General features: G+C 45.1%; 1 protein-coding gene across 9 annotated transcripts in view; it reads left to right on the forward strand.

The window, feature by feature from the left end:
• The window catches only part of YTHDC1 (YTH N6-methyladenosine RNA binding protein C1), a 105,252-nt gene that overhangs the window by 70,376 nt on the left and 19,424 nt on the right, over positions 1-15,452 (forward strand). For all 9 annotated transcript variants that reach the window (XR_013623913.1, XM_068097983.2, XM_068097985.2 and 6 more), the window contains 4 exons: positions 4,594-4,702; positions 4,841-4,958; positions 5,070-5,154; positions 13,515-13,906. Coding sequence is in view for 8 of the 9 variants with exons in the window: in XM_068097983.2 (XP_067954084.2) it covers positions 4,594-4,702; positions 4,841-4,958; positions 5,070-5,154; positions 13,515-13,906 (704 nt within the window). In the remaining variant the exon portion in view is untranslated. The remainder of the gene's footprint in view (positions 1-4,593; positions 4,703-4,840; positions 4,959-5,069; positions 5,155-13,514; positions 13,907-15,452) is intronic.

Below are 15,452 nucleotides of genomic sequence, written 5' to 3' on the forward strand. Positions count from 1 at the left end.
CAGCACACAACACCAAAACAGTTTGAGTCGCAAAAACATGGAAAAATGCTGCGAGTAGCAAGTCGACATACATGCACAGGCATATGCAGCAACAACGTTGCAAGATAGCAGCCTGGCGACTGCAGCATGTTTGATTCCCTTTTAGAGAAAGACCATTCTCTTTGTATTTGGGGTGAACTTGTACAGTTGCAGCATGTTTGATTCCCCTATTAGAGGTATTTCTTCTCTTTGCATTCGGGTCGATGCGCTGGTCACCTGTGAGAATGCTGGTATGATGCAACTGCGTTTGGCGCTTATTCTTCGTACGACAGAACCATGTGCTACAAGTAGTGCTCAAGGGCTGTATCATCATCAAAGGTATCTGTTTAAAAAATGTGGTGGATTATATGTTACGAAAGGGGATTGTATGTTCTCGTGTGGTTGTGGAATGTCGTGCATGAACAGATGAAAGAGTGTGTGGGGGAGAGGCCTGAGCCTTGAGGGACTCCATTCGGAAAGTATCGTGTGCGTGATGACCTGCCGTTAAAAATTGCAAGTGATATTACGAATGAGTTACGAATTAATGAAATAATGAAACAATTACGAATGAATTAAGAATTATGCCTGTCTGCATGATAGGTAGTTGGCCAGCCAGCGTTTCGTGGTGTTGTGCAAATATAAATTGTAAATTGGAGATGTCATCAGTGCCGGTAGTCACCCCGCCCCACCCCCCGCCTCCTTCCAGGTGAAGGAAATACAAGCAGAAGGAATTCATGTTTGTGGTTTGGTTCTTTCATGAATCGACCATGGGTAATCGGATTATTTTGAGTAGGCTAAGAGGACAATAATTGGGAGAAAGTAAGTGGAATGTGACGTTAGAGCAGAGACAAAATTTGCACGCTGACCATCTTAGGATGAGGCCTTAGCTATACAAACACTAATTCGACAATTCAGCACAAGGTGTGTTTTTTTTTTGGTTTTTTTTTGTATACTGAATCGAGGCTCGTGAAAGAGCTAACATTTACTTCACAAACAAATCGACCAGACAAACAAAATATATAAAAAGAGGGAGCGGAAGACAAGATGGGGAGAGAAGGGGAAGCACACAAACACAACATTTGAGAGCAGGGAGATGTGTGGAAGGGAGAGGGCTTGGGGGGAGGAGGCGTGGGAAGGCGGGGGGGGCTATTAACGGGGGGGGGGGAGGGAGAAGTATAAAACACAAGGACACCAAGGACTTCCAGGACAGAAGTTGGTATTTCAAAAAAGTGGAATTGGGGTGAAATTAGCGGGGGTAGAAAAGATCAAGGTTTTGGATGGGGGAAGAGAAGAGATGGTGGTGAACAGCTGTTTTAAAGACCTGGAGGGTGGAGTGGGATTGAAGAGAGTGAGGGAGTTTGTTCCAGAGGCGGGAGAAAAGTGGAATGAAGGAGTGAAGGTGAGCATCGAAAATTCGAAACATCGAACAGCAACAGGTTTAACATCAAAAATCAGACAAAAACACAATCAGCAACACTTTTGAAACAGTAAGTTCTGATCCAGAAAAATTAGTTTTGATGAAGTGGAACGAGCTACTACCACGAGCTGATCCAACCTACACATGCATTGTAATGGATTGTTACCCCACGCATGTGAAGCGAAAACAGGGTTAGGCGTTCGGTTGCGTACGTGTGGGGTAAGTGTCTGCATTTTAAAAACTCATTTTCTCGGTAACCGTTGGTCCGATTGACGCTATATTTTACCGTAGGAGTGCCGCCTCCTGTCGGTTTTTTAATGTTTAAGATGTCATAGGTAATGTGGTACAGGTACCATATTGGAAAAAATGTTGCACCTCTATATCTCTGAAACTGCTCCATGGAAAAAATTGAAACATGATGCGTTGTAAAGTACTCCCCATGGGGAATATGATCTGATAATGATGTCATCGCTACCCTAATTATGACGTAATTCGACAAGTACAACGCTTGATCCGATCAGTATGAATTTTTTTTTCTGTGCAATTAATCCGAATGATGCGAAATTTTCACCATAGGAGCACCTCCACCTGTAGAATATTTTAATGACAATTATGATGTTATAGGTCACATGGTGCAGTCGCCATCTTGGAAAAACTGAAAAACGTTGCATCTCTATATCTCTAAATCTCCGAAACCGCTCCATGGAAAATATTGAAACATAGCTCATTGTAAAGAATTCCTCATGGTGAATAAGTTTTGTTAACGATGACGTCATTAGTGCCTTAATGATGTCATAATTTGACAGGGACAACGCTTAGTCTGATCAGTTTGAAATTTCTTGAGCGTGATCTTCGCAACAATTATATTAAAGAATATATATTTATGATGTCATTGCTCACGTGGTCTTGCAACCATATTGGATCAAAGAAAAAAACACTTCAAAAACGGAAGAGTTGGCTCGCACCAAGTTGACTGTGCAGGGTAAGTATTCTCGGAATACCATCTGCCTGGCAGTCAAACAAAATTGAAAATCATTTCAAACAGAAAATGTATTGCTTTTAAGGGCGTCATAAAGGACACAAACAACAGTCACAAAGAGCTAATGTAATATTTTAGATAAGGTTGTGTAAAAGATGCCACATCAACGGTGGTAATTCCCAAAATTAATTTGTTTATATGCCTTTAAACATTTATATTGAATTTTAAACTTGAACACCAAAACACAAATTGCCTTCATAACGTTTCCATGAACCTCCAGTTTTGTAGTACTTTGGCATGTTCTATAGGGTGGCGTATAAGACTGCTTCAATAGCTCTATGCCTGGTGTTGGCTTAACGGTTAAGGTGGCTGGCTTTTTTTGTGTTGATCCACCCACTGTCTCTGAAAGACTGTTTCGAATTTGCTCAGAATGTGTCGTTTTATCTTAAAAAAGCTAAGGATGCATGAGCTGCATGTATGTCTAACGATTATTGCATGAGGCAATTACATAGGGACCTGTTCATGTTTTTTTTATGACTGAGAGTGTATTCATATAAAATTGGTGGGTAAGTTGTACTGGGTTGTTGTCTCATTCCTTCCCTTCCTCTCGCTTCCCCTCTCCTCCCTTGCTCTCTCCAACTATTCTCCCCCTTCCCTAAGGCAGGTTCAGTGTTGCAAAAGCAACCCCGTCGCAAAGAATTGCACTGGGTAGTTTACTTTTTCTTTCTCAGCGGTAGTCAGGCCAGGGTTGCAGTGATCACTCATCTACTTTTCTCGACCTTACATAATTGAGAATGGCAAATTATTCACTCTAATTGAGAATGAGAATGGCAAATAACTACAAAGGTCGGATCGCAAAAATATCAGGCGCGTGTTGGATCACAAACTATATGTCATCACAAGTTTGTATTTGATGCAAACTTATGCAGTGATAGTGAAAAATGAACATGTAGACACTCGTGAGGCCATATGGAAATGGGCAGAGGGGACAGTACCATTGTACTTCTTCCATGGACTTCTTGGTATCCAGTAAATATACAAAATACTTTTTGTCTGTGTCATCATTTTATCAAACCATGATCACCAAAGACCAATTCCTATATATTTTTCTTGCCGTAATATTGTGTAATGCCAGCCTACCATTATGGCCTGGAGACTGTGGCACTAACAGAGACAACAACATAGGCTGCAGGTTTGCGAGAACAACTGGGTCAGCGGATTGCGGAAGTGAAGAGGATGGATAGAAGGGAAATGGATGAACTGAGGGAGGAGATTGGTGTGCAGATTAGCTTGACGCGGAGATTGGTGAAGTGCCGGCTGAGATGCGCTGGACACATGGAGAAGAGAGAATGGCAAAGAGAGCGGATTGTTTGAGGTAGCAAAGTAGGAGGAAAAAGAAGTCGACCGAGGTTGAGATGGGAAGATTGTGTGAGGAGGGATTTCAATGAGGTTGGGGTGGCTGCAGAGTGGAGAGACTTGGCTGAGGGCAGATAGAAGTGGGGGAGTATCATGGTTGAGGCATGGAACTGAAGAAGTCGTCCTCCATGAAAGCGATTCTTCACTCGATCATTTCGGTTTATTAATAAAAGCATCCTTGGTAAAGACAGTCAGAAGATTGATCGATACCAGTTTTGATAAAATTACAGCAAAAATATAATGAACTAATCTTGCTTGTGAAGACTGGTGTCTATCTGCGTCGATGGAGAGGTAGAACAATGGATGAAATCGGCAGAACATTGATTGCGGTATGCTAACTGCTATAGGAAGCAAGAAGAAACTGACGATCCAGGCATTCACCCTTCATTGGAGCAAAAATGGGGTTGGTGTAAGGGATTGGAGTTCGAATTATTTTGCCTCTTCGTTATTTATTAATTTTTAAATGGAGAGTGGGAACAACTTGATTTTGACTTCTTAAGATTTTCAAAAAATCTATATTTTTATCATGTTTCACTAATTTGAATTTGATAACATGGGATAATATATTGTAGCATTTTTATGCTGCACAATTGCCATTTCAAGTTTTGTTATAAAATAACAGCCTTGGTATACGAGGTGAATAAACAGTGCTTTGTTTTTGCTTTAAAAAGAAATTTTTTTTTTACCTTTTCGTTTTACTTCTTGAAATGTGACTTGTGAGGAATTGAGATTGAAGTTTATGTCATGGCAATTGCATTTTCAGGATGTGTGGTCAACTCTTCCAGCTAATGAAAGGAAACTGAACACAGCATTCAGGCAATCGCAGACTGTCTTACTGATATTTTCTGTGAGGGAGAGTGGAAGATTTCAGGGTGAGGTATACTTCTTGACACTTCGTCTTCACTTTAACTTGGTTCTCTCAATCGCTTGTAACTCGGTCATCCCCTCCCCTCCTCCTTTCTGCCCCTTTCCACTCCTCTCCACCGCCCTTTTTAAAAATCACATTTCAGGCTTTGCACGTCTTTTGACTGAATCCAACACAGACATGCCACCTGTTCCGTGGATCCTTCCTCTTGGTTTATCTGCCCGCTCTCTGGGTGGTGTCTTCAGCTTGTCATGGATATCACGGCGAGTTTTCAAACCCTCTGCCCATTTCATTTTTCCAGAAGGATAAAATGATGCCTCCTTTTTTGTTTTAACGCAGCATTCCCCCTTCCTTTTTCATTTTTCCTTGAACAGGAAAGAACTACCGTTTTCCCAAGCTGCACATCTGCACAACGCCTGGAATGAGGGAAAACCTGTAAAGATAGGACGTGATGGACAGGTTAGGCTGTCTTTTCTATCCCCTGTTATTGTTTGATTTTCATCCACAATTTGCTTTTGTTCCTTTTTTGTGTGTTTATGAAATACTGGCAAGAGGCCTAAAAACTTTTCAGCTCTTTCACGAGCCTCGATTCAGTATTTAAAAAAAAAAAAAAAAAAAGCCTCCCTACACCCATTGGAAATGAGGTCCGGGATCATTTCATATCACATAGCTACAAAGGCTTAGGTACAATAGAGCGATTATATTAAAAATAAAAAAATAATTAAAAAATACAAGGGGGGGGGTGAGGGGGAAGGATTGCAGAGCACAGAGAGGGCAGAGGGTGCAAGATCAGAAATAAGGTGGAAGAGGACAGGGACCACTGACCTGTCGGCCCTGGTGAAGTGACAGGCCCATAGATTTGGCTTCATCGTGAGAGATTCCATTGATCTTGAAAGGTATGGATTATTATTTTTCTGAAATAAATGTATGGTGCAGTTTCCGAGTCATTTCAATACATCATCAGACTTGTGCAGATTAAGAAAACTTAAAATTTCAATTCGGACACACCCTGGTTGCAGGACCATTTTTGGAGGTGTTCCTAGCACAGATTCGAGTGATAAATGTGCCTTTTCTTTTATTGTCAGGGCATAACAAGACCGGAATCTAACAGCGGACTAGCCGGGCTTGTAAAATATTAGAAACCACAAACACACGAGTAGCTTGTTAAACAGTCGCTAATGCTGTTTATACAACAACAACAACAACACAACATGCATTTTAAGGCCATTTTCCCTGCTAGAGCCGGGGTTAGCCTTGCGGTCCCCATGACAATCTTCTCCATCTTGCCCTATTTTCTGCATCTCTCCTTGTTTAACCCCCTTGCCCGCATTTCTTCTTCCACCATCTTTAGCCAAGTCTTTCTCGGGCTTCCCCGTCCTCTACTTCCTTCTACATTCATTTCCATCACTCTTCTCAACCAGTCACTTTCATCCTTCCTCAACACATGACCAAACCATCTCAACCTGTTCCTCTTCACAACATCAATCACAGGCTCTATTCCCATCATTTTTCGCAATTCATCATTTGTCTTCCTCTCTCTCAACGATACTCCGCACATCCATTGAACCATTCGCATTTCCACCCTTTCCAACCTTCGTTGCTGCTCTACGTTCATTACCCATGTCTCGCTCCCATAAATCATAACACTTCTCACACATGCAGCATACACCTTTCCCTTCAGCTTCAACGACACTCCCCTCCTCATCAGCATGCCACTCAGTTCCCGAAACTTCTTCCCTTCCACATCTCACTCTAGCAACCGTTGCCGAGTCTGATCCACCTTCTCCATTCAGCATGTCTCCGAGGTAGCAAAATGTTTTCACACCTTCCAGCTTCACGCCGTCTCCAAGATCCAACTCAACATTTCCTCCATCTGCAGCTCCCTCTGTGCACACCTTACACTTGAATGTAGCTGCCACACTGGTTAATGACCCTCTCAGACCACTACATTTTTGATGAACCCACTCAGCGCACATTGTACATTGCTGTTTATAACATTAAACAAATAAATTTGAAGGGATCCCGACATCCCCGAGGTAAGTTTTACTTACAGAACTGAGCGAAGATCTACTGTAATGTAGATTATACCCCACAAAGGTTGGGTACGTACCGTTTTGTTGCAAGAGACGTAAGGTCAATGCTTTCGATATTTATTGTCATTTTAACAATCGCTTTGATTGTATTTCACACTGAATGAAAAACGTAAAGGTAGAGCATGGCGATTGTGATATTAGACAGGTTCGACGATATCTTCGGCATGAACGGCAAAAAATCAAAATGGCGGTGCATGAAGAGTCAGCCGCTGTCCCGCCGTAATCAGACGTAATCACATCACCCTGTCATGTCACCAGATCCTCAGCTCTGATTGGTATATGTTTGAGGGGACATACATACATACATACATACATACATACATACATACATACATACATACATACATACATACATATGCACGGACAAACACTATTCGAGACGGCTTTGCCCTATGGGCTACGCCGTAAAAAATATCTCGCAAAGGAAAAACAAATCTGGATTTAAATAATTGCTGGTTTACGGAGCTGCAAAGGGATTTCTGAAGGAAACATTGAAATTATTACAACGGGCAATGATTTCAGAGTTGTGTGAATAGGGGAGGAATGATGGGGCCTTTAAACACTGCAGAAGGGAGGGGTGATGTTTGATCCACATCGACGCAGCAGGAGACCTAATCATAAAACCAATTTATATTTATTTTACATGTTTATTCCAATTGTGATGTGTTTATTTTTGGCTGCTGCCCACCTTCCTCTATATTCTCTCAAAGCCCAGGAACCCAACACCCTTTTTCCCCGTCGGCCTTTGGGTTTTTTTTCCTATCGCAGTTATGAATATTGTGGCATTTTCCAGGAACCTAACACCCACAATATTTACTGTGCGGAGAATTGTTGAAATATCACGTATTTCTCAAGATTTTTCTCCTTTCTCAAAAATCCGGTGACACCTTTAAGTCTGTTTCTGGAGTACGCTGCCCCATCCATCTCTTCCCTCACTTAAAATGCCACCAAAGCTGACTGCTCGTGAGAAGGATGAATGCTTGTATTCTGCTCTCTGTACCCGCCCCGCCCAGTTGCACCAGACTGTTCTCGAACTTTGTGTCTTTTTCGTCTGAGACGGTGGAGAACTTTCTGGCAACCCTCGACTCTGATTCTGCAACGCGCCTGGACAGCATCAGTGTACGCGTCTTTTAAACCTGCCATGCTGCTCTTGCATATCCTCTTTCTGCTCTATCCACCCTATAATTTGCTAGAGGTCACCTTCCATTTAACTGGAAGTCAGCCAACATCAGAGTGTTTTACATGAACAGAGTGCATAAACGGATCCTCTTAAATACAGATCTATCCACTTTCTTCCAGTCATCAGCAAGCTCATGGAATCCATCATCGCAGTCAACATCAAATCCTTGCTTTTCCCCAACTAGCTGATCTGAAACCATGAGTTTGGGTTCAGGCCTGGTCACTCTAGCTTGAACACGCTGCTTCTGCTCTACCAACAATGGTTGGAGAAACTCGGTATCGGAAATAAGATCATGGCCTTGCTCGTGGCATTTTGATACAGTCTGGATAATCGCAAGCTTTTGATACAGTCTGGTATCCTGTCTTGCTGTCGAAACTCTATGCTTGTGGCATGCAATGGCATTTCCACACATGGCGTACTGCTCTGTGGTAAAAGTGTGCCTCAACGGGATCCTCTTATTTCCTCTCCATGTCAAGGCTAGAGTGCCCAAAGGTAATGTTTTTTTAGGCCCAGTCATATTCCTAATCTTCAACGATTTTTCTGACTGGCAAACCCGCTATCTCTTTACTGATCACTTGATCATCTGCAGTAACATCCGTCCCCTTTCATAAATCCAGGCAGCAGCCTCATCCTTCTCTGTAGACCTTGATGGAATCACAATGTAGTCAAAAACTTGATTATAGGTCCTTCAATCCTGACAAATCTCCCACACCTACACTGTCACACTGCAAATATCATCGTGAAACTCTCTCATCCTCTTCCTTAACAATTCTCTTGAGGAAGTTCAGTCACTCAAACGTTTCGGTCTCACAATCAGCAATGGCCTTTCTTGGGCAAATCACATATCTAAGTTGGCCTCCAAAGCCAGTCTGGGCATCATCCATCGTGCAAAGTATTTCCTTGACACACCTGAACTTTTAAGTGCCTTATAAGACTTTCATCCGTAACTTAATGGAGTACTGTTCTCCCCTCTGGGCTGGTGCCCCTGCCTTATACCTTGCTCAGCTTGCAGGAACTGCATCAGCTAAACTGTAATATCAATCCGTACTAACCTTTTGTTGAAAAAAATGTGAGGGTCAGTGGTGAAAAATGTGAGGCGATTTAATCCAACTCTGCCCTCTAGGGGTTGAAAGGTAACTCCATGGTGAAACAAAATTTATTAACACCACTTCCTCACCTTTGACACCCAACCATAATGGAATAGATTTCCCATACAAAACATTTCAATAGTGTAGGGTTACTTCTTTCCATTTAAATATTCTTCACTCTTCCTCCATGATCATTCTCTTCCCTTTTTAACTCCTTTTAATGAAACGCATTATCCTTTTAAAAATAGGACCGCAGGTCCTGAAGCTCAACTGGATCAGGAGCAAGTCACTCAACCCCTCCCCCCCCCCCCCTAACCACAGACCCCCCCAGACCCACAATCCGCCTCTTTCAATCTCCGACTCCTTTCCTGAAATTCCTAGTAGTATCAATTCGCTTTATATCGTGTACCCTACCCCCCCCCCCCCCTCGTTTGTTTTCTGTGTATAATGTGTCAGCTCCTACAGGAGCATGGATGTTGTATTAAAATATATATTGTTGCGGTTTTGGAATAAAGGTTAATTCCCCCTCGTAGATAGGCGCACCACAACATGAAGCCTCGCAATAGTTCAGTTATTTCTTAGTAAATGTAAGCGTAGTCCTTTCCTGTGTTTAGTTTTGCGTTGAGTAGGCCAGTGAGCTTAGGTGTTCTTTTGGCGCTTTGCTTTGGTGCTTTTGGTTTGGCGCTGAAACGCCACGCGGCAGGCCTGAACAAGTCTACCGAGGCGAAGAGAGGCGGGGCAGGAGGAGTGGTCGGTAAGCATGAGCCGCCAATCAGGGCTCGAGGGGAGCGGCTAACCACGACGACCAGAGGCGGGGTTTGGAACATTCGAGTCGGGCCGGGGCGGAGCCATATAACCCTGCTCCGAGCCCCCCCACCTTAGTTCGGTTTGAGAGAACAGTTCCCGGCAGTTCAGAAGGAGTTGAGTTGAGTAAGAGAAGTTCTCGGTCAGAGTCGTGTGCAAGTTACAGTTCCCTGTGAGATGATTTACAGTTCCCCGTGAGAGGGAGTTGGGTTGAGCTTGAGAACGCGAGTGGAGCTGCAGGACGAACGAATTGAATTGCAGATTGTACACGAACTTTCCCCGTGCCCTGCGCTCTGCGCTGTATTAATCGCGCGCTCGAGAGGACGATCCGCGCCGGGCCACAATCGCGCCATTTCCTCCTGCCTGCCTTCGCCTGGATACGTGCCGTGAACATCGGAGAGCCACACCGGGTGAGCTGCCCCCGGGGCGACCGATGGCAAAGCGCGCTTGGCGCGCGAACTTCTCTTCCTCCATCTCCCCGTGTGCGTGAGTGGGCCCTTCGTCTGGGAAATAAGTAAGATTGATTAAGTTCTGCTCTGTGTCCCCCTTTCCTTCATCATTATCATTGTACATAATAGTGTAAATAAATTGTGTTCTTCCTCTGATTTGACCGTCCTGTCCCTTCCATCCATTGGCTTCGCATGGTACGAATAAAACCGCTCGAATCGGGTTCCAATAAAAGTAACAGCACGAGTCACGTGATACGCATACCGCTCGGGCGTACTCGATTAAGCGTGGCTTGTGCGAGGCTTGATCCCCGCTTTCGTGGCAGCGTGGGTTAAAGGTATGTGCGAATTTGTCCCGATACCATTTTTCACGTTTGCCCGGAAGTGGCGATTCGGCCTCGCGGACCCGGGGGAAAAAAGGGGTTTAATCCCCCCTTTGTAACGGGAACGGGATTCGGGAGATCCGCAACAATATAATTTGTTGCAGATCTCCCGAAGCTCGTCGACATACAGAGGGGGGTGGGGGGTAAACCCCTTTTCCCCCTCAGGTCTTAGAGTCCACAAGGCCGAGTCACCACCCCCGTAGCGAGTGTGGGAAAGGGTATCGGGTCGATTCCACACGTACCTTTGGTACCCACGCTGCCACGAAAACGGGGACTGGACCTCGCACAAGCCACGCTAATCGAATACGCCGAGCGGTTCGCGTATCATGTGACTCGTGCCGTTACTTTTATTGAACCCGATTCGAGCGGTTTTATTCGTGCGATGCTAGGCCAATAAATGGAAAGGACGGGAACGGTCAGATAGAAGAAAGAACACAGGTTTATTTACAATATACACTGATCCGGATAAAGGGAAGGGACACAGAGCAGGTTTAATCAGTCTTAACTTATCCCCCAGACACGGGCTCACTCGCTCACGCAGGGAAAAGGAGGAAGGACAGTTCGCGCTCCAAACGCGCCTGGACGCTGGTCGCTCCCGGACAGCTCGCCGGGCGTGGCCCTCCGATGTTCACGGCACGTATGCTGGGAGCGCAGGCAGGGAGATCGGGCGCCTGGCTCCGGAATGGATCGTCTCCACAAGCGCGATTAACACAGCCGCAGAGCGCAGGGCATAGGGAGAGTTCATGTACAGCGAGGCTATAACAAGCAAGGGACTTCACTCGTGCTGCGACAATGTCTCTTTCTCACTGCTCAATCACCATGAACCAACCACGAACCAACTCTCTCCCGGGGCGATTCACCGACTCTGATTCATTCTGACGCGGGGGGCTTGGGGCAGGGTCTTATATGGCCCCTCCCCAGCGTTACCCGAATGTTCCAAGCCCCTCCTCTCGCTCCCATTGTGAGCCACTCCCCTTGAGCTCCGATTGGCTGCTCGCTGCTTACCGGCCACTCCCTGCAGCTCCTCCCTTCGGCCTTGCCAGACTTGTTCCAGGCCTAGCACATGGCATTTCAGCTCGAAGAACACCTAACTCACTGGCCTGCTCAATGCAAACTAACACAGGAAAGGAGACTACGCTTACATTTACTAAGAAATAACTGAACTAAAGCGAGGCTACATGTTGTGGTGCGACTACCTACGAGGGTGGGTGGGGGGGGGGGGGGGGGGGGGTCATTCTTTATTCACAAAACCGCAACAATATATATATATATATATTTTTTTCTTTCAGTGAGGGCCAAGTGGTAAGAAGTGGAAAGAGGAGGAGGTGGAAAGCAAGAGGGCTGTGTCAGATGCTTATGATTGGCAGGAGGTGGCAGACCTAAAGCCACAATTTGTATTCCCAGAGGAGATGTGTGTGACAAGGTTGCGGCCTGACATTGTCATCTGGTCAGGTGCAACAAGACAAATCATCTTAGGGGAATTGTCTGTACCTTGGGAAGAGAACATGGAGGAGGTGCACGAGAGAAAGAGAGGAAAGTACAGTGAGCTGGAGGCAGAGTGCCGGGAGAAGGGTTAGCGAGTTTCTTGTCAGCCATTTGAGGTGGGGTGTAGAGGGTATATTGGCAATTCCTTTTCTGCATTTCTTGATCGGCTTGGAGTGTGTGGGACAGAAAGAAGGAGGATGTGTGACAAGGTGGCCCAGGTTGCCTTGAAAGGCTCATTTTGGATTAGGAGGAAGTTTATGGAGGCATGTCGAACGGTGTAGGTTGAGGTTTGCATAAATGTGTTTTTGCATGAGTGGTGCATGTTGGTAAGGGTAGGTGGTTGGTTGGTTGTGTGTGTTTTTTTTTTTACTATTATTATTTCTTATTTTGTGTGAGTGAGTGAGTGGGTGAGGGTGTGTGTTTTTACATGATTGAATTTTTGTGTGTGTGTGTGTGTGTGTGTGTGTGTGTGTGTGTGTGTGTGTGTGTGTGTGTGTGTGTGTGTGTGTGTGTGTGTGTGTGAGACATCTGGTGTGTTTTGTTGGTGTAAACACATACGATGGGGTGTGTTTTGTTGGTGTGAGATGGGGTGTGTTTTGTTGGTGTGAGATGGGGTGTGTTTTGTTGGTGTGAGATGGGGTGTGTTTTGTTGGTGTGAGATGTGGTGTGTTTTGTTGGTGTGACATGTGGTGTGTTTTTGTTGGTGTGAGATGTGGTTTGTTTTGTTTGTGAGATATCTGGTATGTTTTGTTGGTGAGAGATCTGGGGTGTTTTGTTGGTGAGAGATCTGTTGTGTTTTGTTGGTGAGAGATCTGGTGTGTTTTGTTGGTGAGAGATCTGGTGTGTTTTGTTGGTGAGTGGTGAAGGGCATAACGGTGGGTGTTTGAGTGTTCCACCATGTTTACTTGTTTGGTGCTGTGGATTCTGGAAGTGGAGGCGATTTTGTTGTTGTAGTCTGTGTTCGCACTGGCTGGGGGTGGGGGTATGTACGCATCCAGGTGTAGCTGCTGCATGTGGAGGCGTATGTGCCCCTGCTGGGCCACCTTTGCTGACCGTATTGAGGTTGAAGGGGCGAAACGGGATGATGCTGAGGACCCGGTCAGTGAGGCGTGTGTGTGTGTGTGTGTGTGTGTGTGTGTGTGTGTGTGTGTGTGTGTGTGTGTGTGTGTGTTTGGTTCAAGCGATAATGACCGAAGTGTTTCCAGACTAATTGACCCACGGACACTGCTGGATCACATAAGCTCACCAGACTAAAGACCAGTTGAGCTAAAAATGTAACTCGCTTTATATTTTCTTCCCATACCACTTCGGCAAACACCTAACCTTGCCTTTTTTAACAGGAAATTGCGCCATCCTGTGGTATACAACTCTGCATGCTCTTCCCTCGAGATGACTCACAAGTTCCTGTACATTTGCCTGCTCCTTCTCCGGCTCCTCCAGTCATCAATCTTCCCAGCCATTCCCTTCTTGGGCCATCTCCATTCCAGCGCCCACCAGCCCAGCGCCCACCAGCCCAGCGCCCACCAGCCCAGCGCCCACCAGCCCAGCGCCCACCAGCCCGTCTTCCAATGGGTTCCTCAATGCAACCGCACTGGCGCCGGCCCAGCCATGGAAAACAACGTGTTCCGGTCATGACCCTGCCCCCTCAGGGTGTCCGGCCACCCAATCGCCAGTATGCAGGGATGATTGGGCACCTTGAAGGAGATGGAAGGGGGCGGTGGGCCGGAGGAAGGTCAGAGGACGAGGAAAAGAAAGGGCTTGTGGACCTTTATCCCTTTTTCTGTTTATTTCGATTTTTATATGTTGTTTTATTGACCAGATTCTACCTCTTAATCCCTGCCTCTCTTACTGGAGGAGCCTGTGCCACATGACTGAAGAGTCTACACTGCCATTGAATCTTGCATCTTGGATATGACTATTTGTTTGGCTGCGGAGGACTGATTGTTCAGAAGTCATTACAACTCAGATTTCATATTGTGGAAAGGAAATTCTGAGTTGTGCAAGGTTGTTAGGGTCATGAAGGAGGGAGGAAACATGAACATGGAGGATGAGATGGTGACTTGATGAAGATAAAGGGGCGTGAGAGAGTAGTGAGAGATCATGGAGAAATAGAAAAGGTGGAATGTGTGTTTCAAAGTTAAAAAAAAAAAAAAAAAAAAAAACGTTGCTGGGGTGGAGATGGAGAGAGGTGACATGGCATATGGGCTTATATGAAGTAAGAGAGCTGGTGAGCATGGACATAGAGATGGGGGGTCTACATGGAAGAGAAATGGCATTTGGGTATACATACATACATATATGTTGGATACAATTATGCTTTCGGATATATATTTTGGAGGAAATAGGTGTTGTTTTACATATGTTGAAGGAGATGTGGTGTTGTGTGTAGGTGATAGGGTGTCAGGGTGTATGTGGAGAAGATGTGGCATTGTGCATATAGAATGGAAGACGTGACTTCAGGGAATAAATAGCGCAGAGATGTGGTGTCTGGGCTGGGGGGCAGGGGGGGGGAGCGTGATATATACAGATGTGATTGGTATCTTTTTGAGGAGTAGATGACGGGTATATATAGAGGTGGAGATGCGACAATGTCGATGCAGAGGAGGAGGAGGAAGGAGATGCGACAGGGTTGTCGTAAAGATGGAGGTGCGATAGAGTTGACATAGAGGAGGAGATTTGGCATAGATGAGGAGGAGGAGGAGGATGATATGCAATGGAGTCGACGTACAGGAGATGCAAAGAGTTGTAATGTTTGGCTATACATTGAGGAGGATGATAATTGACATCAACATGAACAAAGAGCTGATATAACGTTGCGGTTGACAGAGGAAGAGTTGATGTTGGGTTTTTATGTGGAACAGCAGATGTGGAAGCGGTGTGGATGTGAAACAGCGTCAGGAGTGGTGTAGAGGCGCGATGTGGCATATCTCTATCTGAAGGTAGAGTTGTCTTGTGGTGTATCGAAAGAGAGCAAATTGCAGTTGACAAGATGGAAATGGAATATGACTGGCATGTGTTCATATGTAGTGGTGGGGTTCCTCTTAAACAAAGGAAATATGTGGCAGTTAAGAATAAGGTATGTAATTGTATTTATTTATATTTATAATTGTATGTAAGTTTTCTGTTTACTTTATGGAGGGGGGTTGGAGCAGAATTAGGACAATGGAATTTTGGTTTGGGGTCAATCTTAGAAGGGACAAGAAAGAGTGTGGTAGTGCAAGAAAAGTGTGAGAAGGCAATGCAGTTTAGGATGAGGCAGGGCAGGAATTTGTTAAGAA

This window comes from Myxine glutinosa, chromosome 6 (genome assembly GCF_964187855.1).
Source record: "Myxine glutinosa chromosome 6, kmMyxGlut1.1, whole genome shotgun sequence".
Lineage (NCBI taxonomy): Eukaryota > Metazoa > Chordata > Myxini > Myxiniformes > Myxinidae > Myxine > Myxine glutinosa.